The sequence below is a fragment of the Cuculus canorus genome, chromosome 21 (assembly GCF_017976375.1).
Source record: "Cuculus canorus isolate bCucCan1 chromosome 21, bCucCan1.pri, whole genome shotgun sequence".
In the NCBI taxonomy this organism is placed as follows: Eukaryota; Metazoa; Chordata; class Aves; order Cuculiformes; family Cuculidae; genus Cuculus; species Cuculus canorus.
In genome coordinates this window covers 7,161,325-7,180,988 of record NC_071421.1, presented here as the reverse complement: position 1 = coordinate 7,180,988, position 19,664 = coordinate 7,161,325, and the positions used below count along the sequence as shown (strand labels likewise).

Genomic DNA, 19,664 nt, shown 5'->3' with positions numbered 1-19,664 from the left:
CTCCAGCACAAAATACCCAGAACTTATTTTATGGGACTGGAAAAACATGCATGTGTAGGTTTATGCGGGGGTAGCTTGGGGCCACCAAGCACGATGGCTTTGGTGGATGAAGAGTGTTGTGAACAAGAAGGCACTCCGTGGGACTGTAAAGTGGAGGTGCTCAGATCTTGTTGGTACCTTCAAAGTGATGTTTTTCTTACTTCTCTCATGCTGTTAAATCCAAGTTCCCCTGTGCTAGCTTCCCAGCCAGTCACCTCCCGATCTGGTTTCATGAAGCGTCATCATTGCTCTAGTAGTGTCTGGGTGAGTTTGCTAAAAGCCAGTTGCAGCACAAAAGGTGCAGTTCTAGCTAAGCCATTCACAAAACCATTCCCTTCCCCCTCTTCCTCTCTCCCCTCTGACACACATTTAATTTTTAGGATGGTGCAGCTGGAAGCAAGAGAGAAAGAGAGAGAGGAAATGAGATGAGAAATACGGAACAAGAGAATGTGCAGCTCCCCTTTACCCTCCAACAAAATCCGATCCCCACTTTAATGAATGCGTTTTCATGTCTGGTCCTGTCTGCCAATCCTTCCAGACGGCACCAAGGTGCTTCAAGACAAGGCAGCAGGTCCTTGTAGAGCATCAAGGGCTCAGTCTGAGCCTGGAGGGTCTTGTTGTGGCTGATTCCACCTAATCCTGTTGATTAATTTAACTCCAGGGCTAAGAGGTGCCCAGAAGCTGTGAATGGAGGTGGAGAGGAGAAAGGCAGAGGGGGAGGAAGGGAAATAGAGGAGTGAAGAGAATGGAGAGGGAGGACACATCCAGTCCATAATTACGGAGGGGTTTTCTTGTTCCTTTCTTCAAGCTCCAGTCCTCTCCTGTTCCTTTCAAATCTCTCTAAAGAGCTCTGCCCAACTTCTGCTAATTGTACTCCAACCTGAATCGACAGTATTATTCAGGAATTTGAGTTTGTGGGCCATAATTTACTCATTTCCTCATGCTAGAATGGGTCCCAGGACAAGCCTGGGCTTATATTTGTTGCCTTTTCTGTGCCACCCTGTGCACAAACCTGCACACATGCTCTGGCTGCACTCATTTCCTCAGGGAGAAAGAACCGTTCTGGTTTATTCAGTTTTCACCAGCTCATCTGTCTGGAAAACATGGGACTCGATGTTGGTTCATGCAAACCTTCAGCAAGTTCCTTCACATTTTCACCTGTCCTGCCTCGCACGAGCTATGTTGTACCTCTGGCCCCGTATGTTTGAAAAACTCCCTCTGAGCAGAGGAAAGAGCTTATGGATTTTCACACCAGTAAATTTGCTTTCATTCCCAAAACAAAGTCTGTGTCTCTTTATTTCAAAGAGCATTGCAAAGCAGAGAGATTCGAGCAGTTTGTTTTTTTTCCTTTTTGAGCTACAAAGCGGTTATGCTAAATAGTAAAGATGGAATCGCTCTTAACAAATAAAACATAGAGGGATCAGCGTGTGTGTCCTGTAATACACACACTTTTCTCTCATTTTTATCTTCTCTCAGACTTGTCCTCCTGTGAGATTTTTCCCTCTTTTTACTTCTCCTTTCTGTTGGATCCTGCCAGTCTTTAGCCGATAGGATATCCCAGGGGACCTGCGTATCAGACAGCTGCCTGTTTCCCATCCTTCATCACAACTAGTGATTGGTGAGCCACACGGGAAGATGCTGCTACATATTTCTCCACCTTCATATTTGCAGGGTGTTCATTGCTGCCCATGCTGAGTAAGTGTAAAATGCTACCAGCACACACTAACTATTATTTCTACAGCAACAGGCCAGTTGTGCTGGAGGCTGCAAACCGGGATTCTCCCGATGCTCACATTGCTGGCACTGCTGCACATCCATTTTTCACACCGGGACGTGGGACATTCATTTTGGAAGAATCCCCCTGGAGTCTCCGTACATTACTCCTGTAGCTTCGTACAACTTCTCACTGCACAGAAACTTTACAAAGGCAGTGGCAGTGTTTGTCCCAGCAGGCTTCAGCTCTTTAAGAGTGGAAAAGACCTTTTAGAACCTCGAGCTGCATCTTAGGCAGGTAAGGGAGTCTCTGCCCTGATAGCATGGGCTGCAGCAGATAACAGGCTGCTGCTGTGGTCTGTCTCAGCTGCAAGACTTAGACTTTCCATGTTATTTAACAGATCCGTGTCCGACAGCAGCAGCTGCATCCTGCGAACACCAGCTGGTTCCAGACAGGCCCTGGGATTTTTCTTCCTCTCTTGGTTTCATCTTTGTAGTTGGGTTGTTGGAGCCTCACACTTGGCACACAGAGCTGTGGCTTCTTTTCCCAGCTTTCCTTCTGACTCACAAGGCGACCGTAGGTGGATGACTTCCACCACCCCTGCCATGGCTGTGAAATGGAGATAATGCCAGTCAGGAGCTGTATGGAGACTTGTGGATAGAAAGGGTTACGTCAGTTCATGCGGAGAGGTTTGGTGCTGCAGGCTTTTAACCCTGTGGCCAGCATGATGGCCAGCACAGCTGCCGGTGTTGCCGTGAGCAGGACAGATGTAACTCATGATAATCAGTTGCCCTCTCCCAAAACCCTGTGGCCAAATGAGGGATCCTTAATGAGAAGCCTAAAGCTATTGAAGAAAGTTTGGCTGGTTTCCCTTACCGACTTTTACAGTAATAAAAGTGAGCAAAGCAAAGTGTGGGAGTGAAATATTACAGAGCCTTTTCTAGATTATCCTTCCTCACTTGAGGACACACTGGATCTTAGGTTTGTTGTGGATCATGTAAGCACCTGGGCGATTCCAGTGTATGAGCTGTAGGTAGGTGTTACAGAATTATTATCAAGTGGCTGAAAGAACAGTTGATCTTGGGGGTGCCGATGGACGAGAAGCTTGACATGAGTCAGCAATGTGTGCTTGCAACCCAGAAAGCCAACCATGTCCTGGACTGCGTCAAAAGAAGTGTGGCCAGCAGGGCAAGGGAGGGGATTCTGCCCCTCTACTCTGCTCTCATGAGACCCCAGCTGGAATATCGTGTTGAGTTCTGCAACACTCGACATAAGAAGGAGATGGAATTGCTGGAACAGTTCCAGAGGGTGCTACAAAGGTGTTCGAAGGGCTGGAGTTCCTCTGTTATGAGGACAGGCTGGGAGAGTTGGGGTGGTTCATCCTGGAGAAGAATAGGCTCCAGGGAGAACTTAGAGCAGCTTCCAGTATGGAAAGGAGCTCCAGGAAAGCTGGGGAGGGACTTTTTACATGGACCTGTAGTGACAGGATGAGGAGGGATGGCTTTCAATTGGATGGGGGAAGATTTAGATTAGACATTAGGAAGAAATTCTTCGTGATGAGGGTGGGGAGGCCCTGGCCCAGGTTGCCCAGAGCAGTGGTGGCTGCCCCATCCCTGGAGGGGTTCCAGGCCAGAGTGGATGGGGTTTGGAGCCCCTGATCCAGTGGGAGGTGTCCCTGCTCATGGCAGGGGAGTGGAACTGGATGGGCTTTGAGGTCCCTTCCGACCCAAACTATTTTATGATCTTAAAGTAATTTTGATGTTTCTATCACCATAGTATTTGCCAGGCAGGCTGGGGCTTTGTTATACCGGGTGTGGAACATGCTGCAAATGACAATTCCTGTGTTAAAGAACTCATGGACTGGGAGTTGCTACTCAGTGTCCATACTAACAGTATGGAAAAGTGTATTATCCATGTAAAAATGTGCTCAGCTGCAGAGCAAAATCACATTTCACTTGGTGTGTTTTCCTTCCCATTCCTCACGCTGGCCCTCTCAGAGCCCACACCACAATACAAATCCATTCTTACTTTGTGTCATATCAAGTATTTCCAGACTGAGTAATTAAATAGATAGTAGTCAGTGGCTGAAGTGATTAACTTAAAGAAATTTACTGTATGCTATGGGTTTCCAGATGTGCTTCTACCTGCTCTGAATCATCTGTGATGCAGATGTGGGGGGGCTGTTATTTTCAAGTGCAGATGTTCCTTTTACATCATTGGAGACTCTAAACCTTCTCTGAGAATGGACAGAACTGAAAAGCTAGTTTAGTAACAAATTTCTACTATTTACAGTAAAACTGCCTTTAAAACATAGGGGAGATGCTGCTCCTCTGCTCTGAAGGCAATGGTGAATTTCTACCAGGCTTCAGTGAAAAATAAAATGCTCTCGATCTAAAAATATGCATGTGTGTAAAGACCCTGTGTGTTGCTAAGCCAGAGCTAGAAGAAAGGAAAACCTCTTAAACTGATGTGTTAGCCCTCAAATCAAGGCATCCCCTGCTGCAGCAGAGTTGCTCTGACCCCCTGAGTTCCAATACCGCATGCTCTTTGTGAAGCCCCAAGACTTAAAAGCATTTTTGTGTTGCAGCAAGCTGGATGCAATGGCATTTTGTGGTGATCTCAGTATAAACAAGTGAGCTCTGATGGGATATTTGCCTCATACTCCTCAATTGCACTCACTCTCAAGCAGCTGTTGGGAAGGCACAACTGTCGTTCCCAGCTTGGAAAAGAAAGAGGCAGATTTTTGGATGATGATACTGTAGGAGCTGAACAAAAAGATACGACTGGAAAATACTGTCGAGAACTTTAGGGAACTCTATGGGCAAGATGAGTGTACGTAAGTCCTGCTTCTAATCCTAAATTTGCAAGGGTTTAGCCAAAAGACAAGTCATTTCTCTACGAGCACAGTGTTTAAGGTCTGGTGCTCAGAGTGAAAGAGCAGTCAGGCTTGGTAGGGAAAAAAATGGTGCACATGTAGTGAATCTCCTGTTTTCATAGAGTCACAGAACCATAGAACGGTTTGGGTCAGAAGGAACATCAAAGCCCGTTCAGTTCAACTCCCCTGCCATGGGCAGAAACACCTCCTACTGGATCAGGGGCTCCAAGCCCCATCCAACCTGGCCTTGAACACCTCCAGGGATGCAGCGGCCACCACTGCTCTGGGCACCCTGGGCCAGGGCCTCCCCACCGTCATTGTGAAGAATTTCTTCCCAATGTCTAATATAAATCTTCCCCCTTCCAAATTCAAACCATTCCCTCTAGTCCTATCACTCCCTGCCCTTGTAAAAAGTCCCTCCCCAGCTTTCCTGGAGCCCCTTTCAGCACTGGAAGCTGCTCTAAGGTCTCCCTGGAGCCTTCTCTTCTCCAGGCTGAACCACCCCAACTCTCCCAGCCTGTCCTCATAGCAGAGGTGCTCCAGCCCTCATGAGAGAGAAGGGAAAGGTGACAGAGACCAGACCTCTCACCTAGCTGAAAGGTTTCATGTATCATATTTTTCCTTCTCTGCTGCCATGAAGCAGTGGCACATTTCTCAGTGTCCCAAAGGCAGACATAAAGTTTGACCCTGCCTGAGATCTTCCATACATCAACATCTGCACCACAGAGAATCCATAACCTGCACATCACACATCTCTGAAAACCAAGCTTTGCTCTGTGAGAGACCTCTGGAAAACACCGGGGGCACAGCTCACACTCTTCTCAGTGTGTCCCCTCTAAAAACTACCGGGTCTGGCTGTAAACTTGGTGAACATCAGTGTAGCACCTTCAAACATAAAAAAAAGAGCAAAACGAGGCTTATTTATTCCTGCTATATTTCTTTGGGTTTGATAAGGGCATGAGGAGGCAAGAGATGTGGTCGCAGGCTGAAAGTAGGGAGAAGGGAGAGACAGAGGTCGAGGGTAAGTGAAGGTGGAGGAGGTAGGTGATCAAGTAGACGCTGATAAAGGACTTTCATGGCATCTTAATGTACGAATCTGGTCTTGTGTGAAATCCTGCTGAAATTTGGGAAGTTAAGAGAAGAGGAACTGTATCCTGTGGGCAGCCCAACCCAGAGGTGAAGCAGAGTTGGAAAGGTTTTTACCAGCTGTAAAAATTCCTAATATTTATTAGGTATATTATTAGGTATATAAAGAAAAAATCAGACGCTGAGGTTTTTCAAAACACAAAAGGAAACAAAGCTGCACAAGTCACTGCATCATGTATAAATTTTTTTATGCATCCATTTCAGATTCTACACCTTTTCAATGTGGGAAACCTTTTCAACTTGAATAGGGGACTTTGAACCATCCTTTTCCTGCAGACAGTTCTGATTTTCCTAGCTTTTTGTGGGGAAAAAGAGAAATGGGAAACTACAGAAACAGCATCAAACTGGTGGATATACTGTAATTTGACAGGTTGTCTGGAGAAATCACAGATGTTCTGCCTCTGGAGGTATTCAAGGCCAGGTTGGGTGAGGCTTTGAGCAGCCTGATCCAGTGGACGGTGTCCATGGCAGGAAGCTGGAACTGGATGGGCTTCGAGGTCCCTTCCAACCATTCCATGATTATATGATGATTTGTTTTGCTGGACACAGTCACAGTAGAACTGAGATCACTTTGCATAAATCGTCCAACAGCCTTTATCCCTGTGGCTTTTAGTCACGCAATCCTCATGTCCCACTCCTTTCCCACCCCAGGTAACAGGCTGGACGAAGGCTCAGACGTCGAATCCGAACCAGACCTGCCTTTGAAGCGCAAGCAGCGCCGCAGTCGAACCACTTTCACCGCTGAGCAGCTGGAGGAGCTGGAGAAGGCCTTCGAGAGAACCCACTACCCAGACATCTACACGCGAGAGGAGCTGGCTCAGAGAACCAAGCTCACCGAGGCCCGAGTCCAGGTAAAGACCAGAGCCGGAGCGCAGCATGTCGGCCTGGTGGCATAGCTTCTCAATTGCCGCGGGGAAGGAGGTGGCAGTGCTGGGGTTGAGGGTGCTGAAAGGTGGTAACTTGGATGCACTTCTCCTCTGGAGCCACATCCCCAAGGATTTGAGGCTTAAATCCAGTTCCGCAGATTCCCACGTTCCCATGATTTGCAGATACGCCATTTGGATTTGGCCCATTACGGAGGTACCAGCTGGAGGGTTTCCATCCTGGTTGGGACCAGGAGCCAAACTTTCCTTAACTTGGCAAAGCCTTGAGATCTCTGCTTTCGGTTGGAGGAAATTCCTCCGTTTGCCTAGGAGGAAGCCGTGTGTGTGTGTATGTTTGTATTTGGTGTTTGAGGAGAAATCCCCCCATTCACCAGCCTCCCCCCGGAGAGCGGATCATATTTTGCAAAGTGTGCAAGTTCTGTGTGTGAATTTTCATAAAACTTTTCTTTCCCTTCCATCTCCAGAGAGCACAAAAAGGGCCGGGGGAGGGAAGAAGAGGGGAGGAGCAGGAAGGGAGGGTTTGGAGCCAGGGGACTCTGACATCTACACGATTAATAGCCCTTGTGGGAACTCCACACAGAGACCCTTATGTCTTCCAGATAAAGGCTGGGTCAGCAGTGTGTGCAAACACGCAGAGGGATAAGAAGTGTGAACAGATCGGGGGTATAATAGAGTCCCTTGGGGAACGGGAAGGAGAGGGGGAGGGACTGGGGATTGTGCTGGTTTAGAGAAGTGAAATGGAGACCCCAGCAGTCCGTCCTCCGTGTGGCCAGTGCGATTAGGTTTCTGGCTGAGCACCAGGGTCTCTGTGCACACAGCCGAGACTTGAATGAAGGGCAGGAGGGAAAGAGTACTCCAGGTTGGTAACAAGGCAAGTCAGTCAATTAATTGGCTCCTCCGAAACAAAACAAGCAAGTTTTGTTCTGCGGTTCTCAGGATAATGAGCTTGATGTGCTCACCCAGAAGCCAAAACCAAGTTTTTGCTGGTTTCCCCCAGCTGTCAGGGAATGGACATTCCCCCACACCTGGGACGTGCACTGGTTATGGACTTTTCCCATTAGTCTGCTTTCCGCTAGAAGTACTAAGCGAGTCACAGCAGCAGATGCCCTCTCACCTCCCTCCAGCTTTCTCTTGGGACAGACTGGATTTTCCTGAACCCATCACTCCTCAAGATCTAGCTGTGGAGACCACGGAAAGGACAGTAGCAAACTTCAAACTGATTCTAGTTTTGATGTTAGCCAAAAGACAATGCCAAGTCTTCAACAGTACCATGCTCATTTGCTAGCTGTGTAGGTTCATGGAAGGATGGAGCTTGGGAAAGTGGTTAATTTAAGCAACAAAGCTACCAAAAGTTGGAAAACATAGATTCCCCCATTTTTGTAGCCTGTTTCAAGGTTCTCTGGCTTGTGGTACTTAGACATGAGATGCTAAGGAGGAAACAAAAGAGATGTTTCTTTGGCAAATAGGACTTTCAGTGGAGAACCGAGTTTAGGTAGTGCTTTGTCATGGGGTGAGAGAACCTGTGCTGAGAAGCTGTGATGTGGGCACGTTGGGGAAGTAGGGAAAAGCCCCAAAGTGCCAAGGAGCACAAGAACCAGAGGCAGGTTCTCTCTTTTCCAAGGCACTCTGAAGTCATTGTGACAAGGTTGGGAGAAAGGAGGAAGGTGAAAGCAGAGAAAGGGAAACCTAAATAAACAACCAAATAAATAAATAAATAAAGAAAGAAAGAAAGTCTTTCCCTCATCTCAAGCTGTGATCTTCGAATCCCCCTGCTCGCTCCCAGGCAGCTTGCATGGAGGTTCCCGCCAGGGCTCTAGTAGCAGCTGTTCTCCAAGGCACATTCCTGATAGCTTTCTCATTCCGACATCCTGGCAGAGTCAGCTTCTTCCCACCACTTTTAAGCCTGCCGCCCCTTGTAAAATTTTCTGGATATCACAGCAGATCTTTTGCTGGCTCTTGGGACCTACAAACATTAGTCAATCAAGTTCTTGAGGAAAAAAAAGCCACACACACACATCCACACGTGTACCCATCCAGCAGGGAATCTTCTACCACCTTATAGTCTTACTCTTGTCACAATAGGAGCTTTTTAAGGCCAAGAGATGCGCTTTGGGTTAAATACGGGTGCAATAGCAGTAGGGCCAGCTGAGATCAGGGTTTCTGTGTGTTAAGGGCCATGCCAACATCCACCCGTCTATCCTGTCCCCCAAAGCTTGCCACTTTAACATGTGAAATGGGAGGCAGGCCCCTCTGGGAAACTCGAAAAGTATGTTGTGACCCACAGTCACAAAGGAGACTTGAGAGCAGCCTTCGCTGCTCCTCAGTGTCTGATCACGGCTTCATGAACCTAACAATTCTATGATTCATCCTCCTTCTGGATCTCAGTGCCGCTTGTCTGCTGCATGGCCATGGCTGGAGAATCCACGGATCCCACCCAAGGCTCTGAAAGTTTAGATTGAATATTGGGAAAAATTTCTTCACTGACAGAGTGGTGAAGCTCTGGCAGAAGCTGCCCAGGGCAGTAGTGGAGTCTCCATCCCTGGAGGCGTTCGAAAAAACATAGAGATGTGGCACTTCATGTGGACATGGTTAAGCAGTCATAGTGGCTGGGCTGACAGTTGGACTGGATGATCTTAGAGGGCTTTTCCAGCCTCAATGATTCCACAATTCTATGATCCTGGCTCAGGTGTTGTTATCAGGCTTTCTCTGTATTGCATACTCACAACATGCCTGTGCTAGAATCACATTTTGACACTCACTCTTCAGCTGGCCTTGTCTATCTCTCTGCTTCTTTCTCCTCTTCGCGTCTCTTTGCTTTACCAGATGAAAAGTGGACTTCCCTGAGCATCATCCCTTCTCTCCGAGACCTGAGTGTTCACATACCAAGTCGCTTCCATGTGAAAAGCCAATAGCTCTGTTACTGTATCCCCAGGCATCAGAGTCCGGCTGGTCACGCAGCTGTCCAGCTAAGTGGAAGTTTGACACATTGACAGCTCATAAAATTCCCAAGCTGAACAACAAGAGGGGGTGGTGGGAAGCAGTTCAAGCTCCAGTTTCTCTGCTAGGAAGATCATGGAAGGGCGAGTGATATTTTTGCAAGGTCACTGCAGTGTCTGCGAGGCTGAGACGCAGGATTTCAGTGTTTAAGACTGCAAGACACCCAAAGGTACAAGCCATTAAAAGGTTAATGCTGAACTGAGCATAGCCAAGGACAAGACGGCCATGGATTTCCAGAAGGATCAGGATTACCATGCCAAATCCGTGCCCAGAGAGGCCACCAGTGGAAATTCCCACTGGCTTGTTTTTGTGCAAGGCAATGCCTTGACTCACGTCCACATTAATTGTCCAGTACTGAACAAATTCTTGCTCATCTGTAAGCTCCCATTCCCCTCTTCCAGAAAACATGCTGTTGGATGCCAGCCTTCACAGCTTTAAAAATTAAGTCTAAGAGCTAAACAATTCACTTAGCTAATTTAATGGAAGCTTTGATTTTGATCTTGAATGTATTTTGGGTTTCTACACCAGTTTTTGCGATTATCTCACTGATGCTGTCCACATTTTTATATGGAAAAAACCCTGAACGGGATTCTCTGATAATTTTTGGCATCTCTACAGAGGAAACTTTTTTCAGAACAACCCATTCTTCACAGACAGTTTAGCTTTGTCAGTACAAAGTTTTTCAATATGAAAATAGTTTCATGAGGGAATTCTTGTCTAGGTGTAGGAATGACTTCTCGAAGTGATGCTGATGTCAAAAGAGACGCTAGGTACCTTGGTTGTGGCTGGAAGGAGTTGAAACAAATCCTGTTGGTGGGTCTGTTTGCCCAAATGTGTTTCATTTTTAAGACATAACCAACAAATCCCAGTGTTATTTTCCATTTTTCACTCCAGTGATACCAGCAGAAAAAAATATACGGTAAAACAAAGCAGTGCCTGTCCCTAAAATGTCCTCAGGTCAGCAGCACAATCCCAGGTTCCTCCGAAATCCCATCTCCATTTTTCCTGCTACTATAGTGAGTCAGATGTAGCAGGCTCCAAAATGTTGGCTCAAAAAGCTTTCCCAGAGATTAGATGACATCTTAGGGAGAAATGTTTGCTGTGCGGGTGGGGAGGCCCTGGCCCAGGTTGCCCAGAGCAGTGGTGGCTGCCCCATCCCTGGAGGGGTTCCAGGCCAGGTTGGATGGGGCTCAGAGCCCCTGATCCAGTGGGAGGTGTCCCTGCCCATGGCAGGGGGTGAGACTGAATGGGTTTCGGGTCCTTTGCAAGCCGCACTGTTCCATGGTTCTACGATTCTATGATTCTAAATCTACCAAAATTGTTCTCCAAAAAACAGATGGCAGCTTTTTTTTTCTTGGCATCACCTAGGGATGATTCCGATGGTCATACCACAAGCAGCTGGGTTGCAAGCACACATCCCATTAGCAAGTACCCCAACCCTAGTCCCTGTGGTTTGGGCAGTGGGTGCTGTTTGGAAATAAATAAGGAGCACAAAGGGGTGGGTGGGTTGGGATGCTGATGTCTGGTGTTAATCCCCAGGAAATTCCATGCATTGAGAAACCGTTATTTCAATAACAAAATTAAACTAGGCAGCAGGAGTCGCAACCCAGTGCTTTATTGATCATTTTTATGATGGATACCATTGTGATTTCTGCCTGGGAGAAAATGGGTGTTTCATTTAATAAAAAGGCTCAGAGCAATTCTGCCTCTGAAATCTCAGTGCATTTCTCGGCTACTCACATCATATGTGTTTTATGACACAGTTTCAACTGTAGTCAACAAACAGCGGTACTCTGGATGGTGTTGCAGCAGTGCAGACACGCCAAATGGAGGACCAGAAGAGAAATTCTATTCCATTTTGCTTGAAATTCTTCACAAAGTAATTCTCTTCTCTGTGCAAAGAAGCTGAAAACACTCTTTACTAGTCTAGTTTCCAGAATATTACCTGGATTTCTCAGGTATTTCTCCACTATCCCTGTTTTGTGCCACTGGGGACCGCAGCACTCTTTCACCAGCTGCTGCTGTGGACAAAGGTCTATCCTGTCCCTTGGGATGGTGCAATTGGTAGGATACAAAGGGATGACAAACACGGCTCTGAGCATTAAGCGGAGTCATGCAAAGCTGCTGGAGCCTAATGCTGTTTGTCTGGTGTTTTGCTTCCCAAACTCTTTGAGATATGTCCAAACTGGCTCTTCGGAGGCAACCCCCCTCCCTTAAAGGTCAGCTGGGAATGTTTTCTTTCTTCCTGAGGGTCCGACTAGTTTACATTTCTTGTGAAGAGGGCTGCGATGAGGTTATGACACAACAGCTGCCCTGAGTTTTTGGCAGCAGCTGTGGCACTGCGAGGCTGTGCAGAGGAGCCAGCAGTTGGGGCTGTCGTTGGCAGAGCCTGGCTTGGCACGTTTGTTTTCCACGGCATGGGGCCAGCTGTGCTCTCGCACACCGGAGTGTCCAGTGAGCCAACCCACGGCAAGAACAGCCCCTGGCACTGCGGCAGCCCCTCCGTGAGAACCGCGGTGGGGCTGCTGCTGCGTGTGCCCAGGCACGTCGAGAGACCAGCAGTGTGCTGCCAAGCAGCATCCAGCTCCTGGAAGGGGTCGGGGCGAGGGTAGCTTACTGTTCCAGCCAGCTTTAAGGAAGCGGCTGTGCAAGGTGAAGCCAGTGAGGGTTGGATGGTGAGGGGCATCCAGATGCTTCCCCCTCGTGTCTCTTGGAGAGCTCTGTGCAGAAAGTGCTAATGAGAGAGAGGTTTCTGTCTGGTAGCATTACTTTAGTGAGCTGGTGCTTGGTGTCTCCCGGCAGTGCTGCTGGTCTTTCATGTCTCTCCAGCCTGAATTAGAAAGAGAAATGCAGTTGGAGTAAAGAAAAAAGTAACCCATCTCATCCTCGCCCTAGCTAATACGCTCCAAATAAGCCCCCAGTCCATCCACAAGAAACATAAAAATAAACAAAACCAGGCTGTAAAGTAGATTAGCAGGTATCCAAACTGCAGTGGCAAGTCTTTTTCCACCTGAACTCTGGGAAAGCCAGAGATGATCTCTGAAAATTGCAAGCACATCTGATGTCCGTATTGAAGGGTTTGCTTAGAAAAGCATCAGCACTTTTGGTATTCATAGTAGAATTACAGTAACCAGCCCCCTTGGAAAGAGGAATGTCCCACTGGCAGAGGACACGGTCCCAGCTCTGTGAGCCTGAGGGCATCTCGCTGGCAAGAGTCAGCGCTATTTCATTAAGTATATTATACTTTACTGGAGATGGAAACGATAAGCCTAATCCTGCAGTCCTTCTGGCAAAGCATTGGTTGAAATCCACAGGAATGAATCTAAACTCCAGGACTTGCAGCATAATTTGACCAGAGCAGCTTGGTTTGTACGTGTGGGGCAGTGAATGTGTACTAAATAAAAGCGGGACATTTAGGACAGAAAATGCTCCTTCGAAATTCTGCAGGTGGAAGAATCCGTTCAGCTCAGTAAGACACAATTTTTAGATGAAATTGTGGAGTTTTGGGTTGAAATGCAAAACCTGGAACTGGTTCTTTTTCGTTTCTTTGTCCTATTCTGCTTTTCATGGTCCGCTTTGGACTCAGTAGCAGAACTGCCAGCCTCACAGTCACAAGCTGAAAAAGCAATGTCCCTAAACAATGTGGTAATGATTTGGTTTTCTTACAAAGGAAAGAGGGCCCAGAGGCCAAAGCAATGAACGAGATCCCAGTTCCTTGGACGAAGTGGTTGTGTCTAACACTGCGCACTCAGCTGGTCTAAATGGAAGTCAGTGAAGTTGCACTGATTTATAGCAGCAGAGGGTCTGTCCCATTGTATTAAAAACAAACAGGGCCTCCCAGAGGTTTTATGAGAAGAACCTTTATCACAAAATTTCCAGTCCAACAAGGGCATGGACCAAAATATTTGTCATTTGCTTTGCTCTGTGCTAAACCTTTGGTTCTGGCAGAGCCCTCACCCGGTGTGTACCCGGCACGCTGAGCAGGCGCTTGTCTGTTCTCCGTCTCCAACAATTAAATAGGTTCTGTTTGGTCAACAATGGAAAATGTTTCTAATAACCAGGAGGAGGGTTTGCTCTGGTGTTTTAATCTTTCAGCCACTTCCCATAGCGCTTAAGCTGTTTTTAAAAGCTCATAGTTTTTCTTTTGCAAGGGAAATCGCTATCGTGGGGATCGCTGTGCTGCTGGTTTGCTTTTAAAGACCAGCCTATTTCTAGCCAAACAACAGCAGCAGGAAATCTACCCTCCGACACCTTTTTCACCTCCATGAGTTGTGAACATCAAAGCCTGTTCTGAAATGTTTAAATGCAGCTCTAACACCATTAAGACTTGGCCATCTAAGCAGCAAGTGTTCATCTGGAGAGAAAGTGCTTCATAAAATACACTGCTCTGCAGCTGCTTTCTGACAGCAGTGAACTCATCCTAATGCCTTGCAGCTTCCACAAGTCCTGTTTATCCTCAGACACAGGGTTTGTAAAGAGATAAACAGATACATAAAACAGAGGCTTTATTTTAACAGAATTTCCTCTGTCAACTGAAATAATCACTGAGAAGCACAGTTCGTAAAATGTAGAGCTGGGAAACAACGTTTGCAAATTATCATTCGGTGTCCAATTGCTGCTTCATTCAATGGTATTTTTAAAATTATTTGTAAATATTATTGACTTATGTTATATAACAGGTTGCCCAAGGAAGCTGTGAGTTCCCCATCCCTGATGGGGTTCAAAGCCAGGTTGGATGGGGCTTTGGGCCCCTTGATCCAGTGGGAGGTGTCCCTGCCATGGGCTTTGAGGTCTCTTCCAACACATATAATTTCACTATTCTATGATTTTATATTAGAGTAAGGGGTAAATTTGCATTCCTGGGTAGGGTTGGGCTTGGAGCCATGAAGCCATGAGCTCAAACCTGAGCTTAGGATGTCTCAGTGTGACAGCGGACAGGTATATCCCATTTCTCCTGTCTGGAGTATGAAATCTATTAGCAGTTATGAAGTGTGGATCATTTAAAGTTAGAGACAGGCATTTGTTTGAGGAAGTGACATGATTGATTCTCAGACACCACTCAAAGATTAGAAAGGATAGTGCAAGAGTAAAAGAATCACTGTCACAATCAAACCATTTCCCAACCATTTGATAACAAAAAAACCCAGCAGTTTGCAAAAAAATCCACATTCCACAAATAATTTTGAGGAAATTCTTCCATGGGTTGTTTTAAACTGCTAACACCTTCAGGAACTGGGGGATGCCGGGAGGAACATAGGCTAAACTCATTGGATAATCTCATTTGTGAAGTCATTTGTTCTGCTCCACTAACCTTATTTAATATTTATCTCACCCCTATCACCCACAAGTGACAAAGGCTCAGTGTTTTGGGCACTGAACCAAAGTGTCACCAGAGGCAGTCGTATCCCTGCACACGCAGAGAAACCTCTACATGCCTAAAATCAGTGAACTTTCATGGGCTTTTTCTCTTGTTCTAAGAAGAAGTCTCCCCGTAGCCCTAGTGATGTCTGTATGTCTCTGATGTCTGTTTTTCGCACTCTTCAGCACCTCAGAGGAAGTGTCATTATCACTAAACCTTTTTTGGGACTCACAAGGTGCCAACTCACTGTGACATCTGAGCCCTTTCCATCTGGGAGGGCTGTCTCAGCGCCATTTGAAGGCATTTGACGGAGCAATAACTACCCCAGTCTCCCATCACTATTGCTGCAGGAGTTCCTCTCTAAAAGCCTTTTACATCAGCCTCCTGGGAAGCCCAGAATTTGCAGCATTTATGACTAGAGTGGACAAGGCAAGGCACTGCAACGGATCGCCCTAGTTCAGAGGAGAACCCGGAGATGACCTGTTCTGGCAGAGGCGCCTCTATGCAACTGGAGGAGGGACTTCATCTTACTTTGGTGGAATTCTTTAGGTATACTTGGGCCGCAAATGGCCATAGGACTGTATTCCACCTGCTTTCTGCAATCTCTTAGGCCTGTGAAAGCAAACACATGTTGCATCTCTTCCATTTTGCTGGAGAGATGGCTTTTCCATCCCTGTTTCAATTTACGAGCTCATTTATCCCATCTATCTTTCTCCAACATCAAGTCCTGATTAGGCTGAGCAGGAACACAACAGGCTTTCTTTCCCACAGGAGGCTCTTTTTGACCTTCCTTTCCTCTCCTTGTCTGACAAATTGTGGGAGCTGACCCATATCTCAGCGGCTGCAGGGATAATTCAGTCCAGCCCCATCCTGGCAGGCAGCTGTCTCCGCAGCCCTTCTTTGCTCTTCTGCTGGCTGAGAGCAAGTGGATGGGACATCCTTGGCTGGCGATTGACTGGGCTGGGTGCAGGCATTTGGGTTAAATAAGAACCAGTGCTAACCTTTGCCCCAAACCCAGTCTGGACAGGAGGACGGGCTCTTTGGAAATCAGCTGGTCCTGTAAGGCAGACAGTGATAGATTGGAGAGGTTTTTTGGTCTCACCGTGCCTCCCTTCCCCATCTGTGAAGGGGATGGTGAATATAATGGATTGAGTGATGGCTTGCAGTGAACGTCTAGCGTTCAGGATCCTTGTAGCAGCACAATTATTTACTGAGCAACCTGTTTGGGGGGATGGTTTTAGACTGAAAGAGTGGAGATTTAGACCAGATAATAGAAATAAATGTTTTGCTGTGAGGGTGGGGAGGCCCTGGCCCAGGTTGCCCAGAGCAGTGGTGGCTGCCCCATCCCTGGAGGGGTTCCAGGCCAGGTTGGATGGGGCTTGGAGCCCCTGATCCAGTGGGAGGGGTCCCTGCCCATGGCAGGAGGTGGAACTGGATGGGCTCTGAGATCCCTTCCAACCCAAACCATTCCATGATGCTATGATCTATCTGCTTCCCCTCAGCAGAGCAGAGCCATTTCTGTAATTCACCTGCTGTCCACTTAATGCATTCTTGGGAAGACAATTCCCAGGGACAAAAGCCCCAAATGTCTTCAGTAGGTGCACACTGAAGACCGGTACACACTGTTGTCTTCAGTGGCCTGTATTATACTTTCATACTCTTGGAAAGCAACGAATTTACATAATGCAGGATCTCTTTGCTGTGCACAGATAAATGGTCACAAAGAACTTGAATTTTTAAGAAAAAGCAGGTTTCTGACACTCTGTCTTTTTCTGCTGTTGGGTTCCTTCCACAGCCCTTTCCCCAAGTGCTGGATGTATTTGTCCCACCGTAAAATTCAGGTGATCCAGCCCCAGTAGCCTCTAGAACAACCTCTCTGTAGACAGACCAGCAGCTTCAAAACTTCCTCTTCTTCCTCGTTTTCTTCCCACCGGTCTGGTTTGAGCAGCCGTAGCCTTCACCCCAGGCTTAACATGGTGTAACAGGATCCTCTGGCAGGGGGAATCTTTAGTGGCTGATAAAACCTTAACTGTTGTGAAATGAAAGCAGGTTCCCTTTGAAGTGTGCCTCGCATTACAGTTCGATGCTCTAGCCTCTATATTTTAACTACCAATAAAATGATTTATAAGCATAAAGGCCTGAGCCACCTTTAAGGCGGGGGAAGGGAAAGAATTGCTAACGTCATTAGCTGGAATGTATCTTCTTTTTTTCTGTGGGTTATAAATAAGGGGCAGAATCAACCTGTTTGGGCCATGAAACGTCCCTTCCTCTGCATGGGAAGATAAATCCTATCAACTTCTTTGTGGCAGGTTTCAATGTGTTTGTGGCTGGATTCTCCAGGCAGGCTCTGTTAGGAAGCACTGTGTTTAAGCATGTAGTTTTGAATCTCATTTGGTGCATGTGTATTTACTCTCTTTATCAGTTATCGTTTGTTTCGCTATGATGCTCCAGCCAAGACAGAGATCTTTCTGTGCAGGGTATGGTGCCTGATGGCTGGTAGAGAGAGCCTCTATCTCGGATGGCTGATCATTGAAATAAACTGAAATGTAGGAAAATGTGGGTTTTGTTCTCAGTTTGGAGGTAGTGACTTGATGTGTGGGTTGTATAAAGACCAAAATTTGTTGAACGCAGCAGTCATAGAACGCTTCCAGGGAGGGGACATCCACAACTTCCCTGGGCAATCTGTTCCAGTGTCTCACAACCCACATCATGAGCTCACCACCTTAAGACCACCGATTTCAAATCAGAAAAGCAAGCGCTTTCATCAAGTCAAGGAAGGGGCCCATAGCATGTTTAAAAACTGACTTTCTTTAGCATGAAAATTTGCTTTCCTTTCTTCCCAAGCCTGTGCATATTGCAGGCCCATGTATGCAAGACACCTCAAGAATGGTCCCTGCACAGGCTGTTCTGGTTGACTACCTGGTTGTAAAAGGATCCTGAGTATCTTATTATGTTCCTTAAAAACCAGAGAAACATCTCATCCCAAACTGGATGCAAAGAAACAAGACAGGAGGAGTTGTACATATGTGTAGGAATTTTCATTCTGAACAACGGGTGCAAGTGTGAGTGTTGGTGCATAGACAACAAAAACTTCACATGCTGTAACGTAAGACAACACAAATCTCTCCAAAGTCGTGTTTTGACCACATTAGGCAAGCCAACCAACAAACCTCCACCAGGGAGCCAGGGACTTGCAGGGATGTTGATGGAGAAACATATCCTGCAACAGAACATCTCACTCCACATGTTGCCTCTGAACTTCTAATCCTGAGTGGATTTGCTAGCATCTGGCTTTTGGTTATAAAAAGGCACTTTCCCACCCTTTGCAATGTTGGGAAAGTGTCAGAAATCACTGGTGTGGCCGTTGTTTTCTTGGAGTTCAATTTCTCTTTCCCTTTCAATTCCTGGATTTGTAGCTGCTTTGTTGTTTTCCTTTCAGGTACTTGAATTTTAGATGCTTTTCTGAGCATTGAGATCTCTATTTTTTGGATGTGGAAGCTCTTCCATCTTGGCACTAGGCCTTTTTTCTCAGAAGACAGAAGATTTATTTCTCTCCTTATATTCAGCTAGTGGAAATATTCAGTTTTTATGAAAGTAGAAGCAAATTTATTCTGTTCTAAATGATATGAGAGGAGCTGAGTTCCATATCCATAATAATGTGAATTACACATATGTGCACATATGAGAAAGGGTTAGGACCATCCTCTTCACATGACGAGGGCAAACAAAACGTTATTTATTCATTTGTGAAACTGTGCCATGGCGTGGACTGCATAAAAGAGTTGTAAAGTGCTACAGACCTTAATGTTCATTCATTTCTCTCCCCTTAGCTCTGTCCTAGATTTTGCTATAGCAATTTTTGGTGCCAAAAATGGACACGGAGATTCCGACCTGCATGGACTCTGTTGATCAATGCAGATCGGATGTAAGCTGACCTATTTCTGTCACGCTTTTGTAAGGTGCTAAGAGGTTACGTTGCTTCAGCCAGCAGCACAGTGTGGTGGGAACAGGTCTGTCCAAAGAGGCGCTTGGTGCCAAGATCCTGACATCAGCACTGCGTACATCACAAGGGGGTAATTTAGACACATCAGAAGGGGGGTAATTTAGACAAGATCTTCCATAGAAAATGGGGTGCGTTTGCTTCTTGTTTTCCTTGCACGTGGACGTAAATAATAGAATCATGGAATGGTTTGGGTTGGAAGGGACCTCAAAGCCCACCCAGTCCCACCCCCTGCCATGGGCAGGGACACCTCCCACTGGATCAGGGGCTCCAAGCCCCATCCAACCTGGCCTGGAACCCCTCCAGGGATGGGGCAGCCACCACTGCTCTGGGCAACCTGGGCCAGAGCCTCCCCACCCTCATAGTAAAACATTTCTTCCTAAGATCTCATCTCAATTTCCCCTCTTGCAGGTTAAGTAATAGCGTGAAGTGAAGGGCTGTCCAGGACCAGATCCTTCCTAACTATCACTCTCAGCTCACACACAGCTATTGTTAGCAGGTTTTAATCAAACTGTTTCCGTAGCGCAGTAGTAGATAAGTAATGCTCAGAGCAGTAATTATCTGTGGTCCAGAGAACCTCGCAGAACGTTGAGTGTGAAGCTCATGCTTGGTTTTGCAGCCAGCACCACTGCAGCGCGTGTGGACTGAGC

The 19,664-nt window shown here is 46.8% G+C and overlaps 1 protein-coding gene across 5 annotated transcripts in view; it reads left to right on the top strand.

Annotated features, from left to right (window-relative positions):
• Positions 1 to 19,664, top strand: part of PAX7 (paired box 7) — a 108,980-nt gene that overhangs the window by 46,018 nt on the left and 43,298 nt on the right. For all 5 annotated transcript variants that reach the window (XM_054085839.1, XM_054085838.1, XM_009556195.2 and 2 more), the window contains exon 5: positions 6,426 to 6,625. In XM_054085839.1, the coding sequence (XP_053941814.1) occupies positions 6,426 to 6,625 (200 nt within the window). The remainder of the gene's footprint in view (positions 1 to 6,425; positions 6,626 to 19,664) is intronic.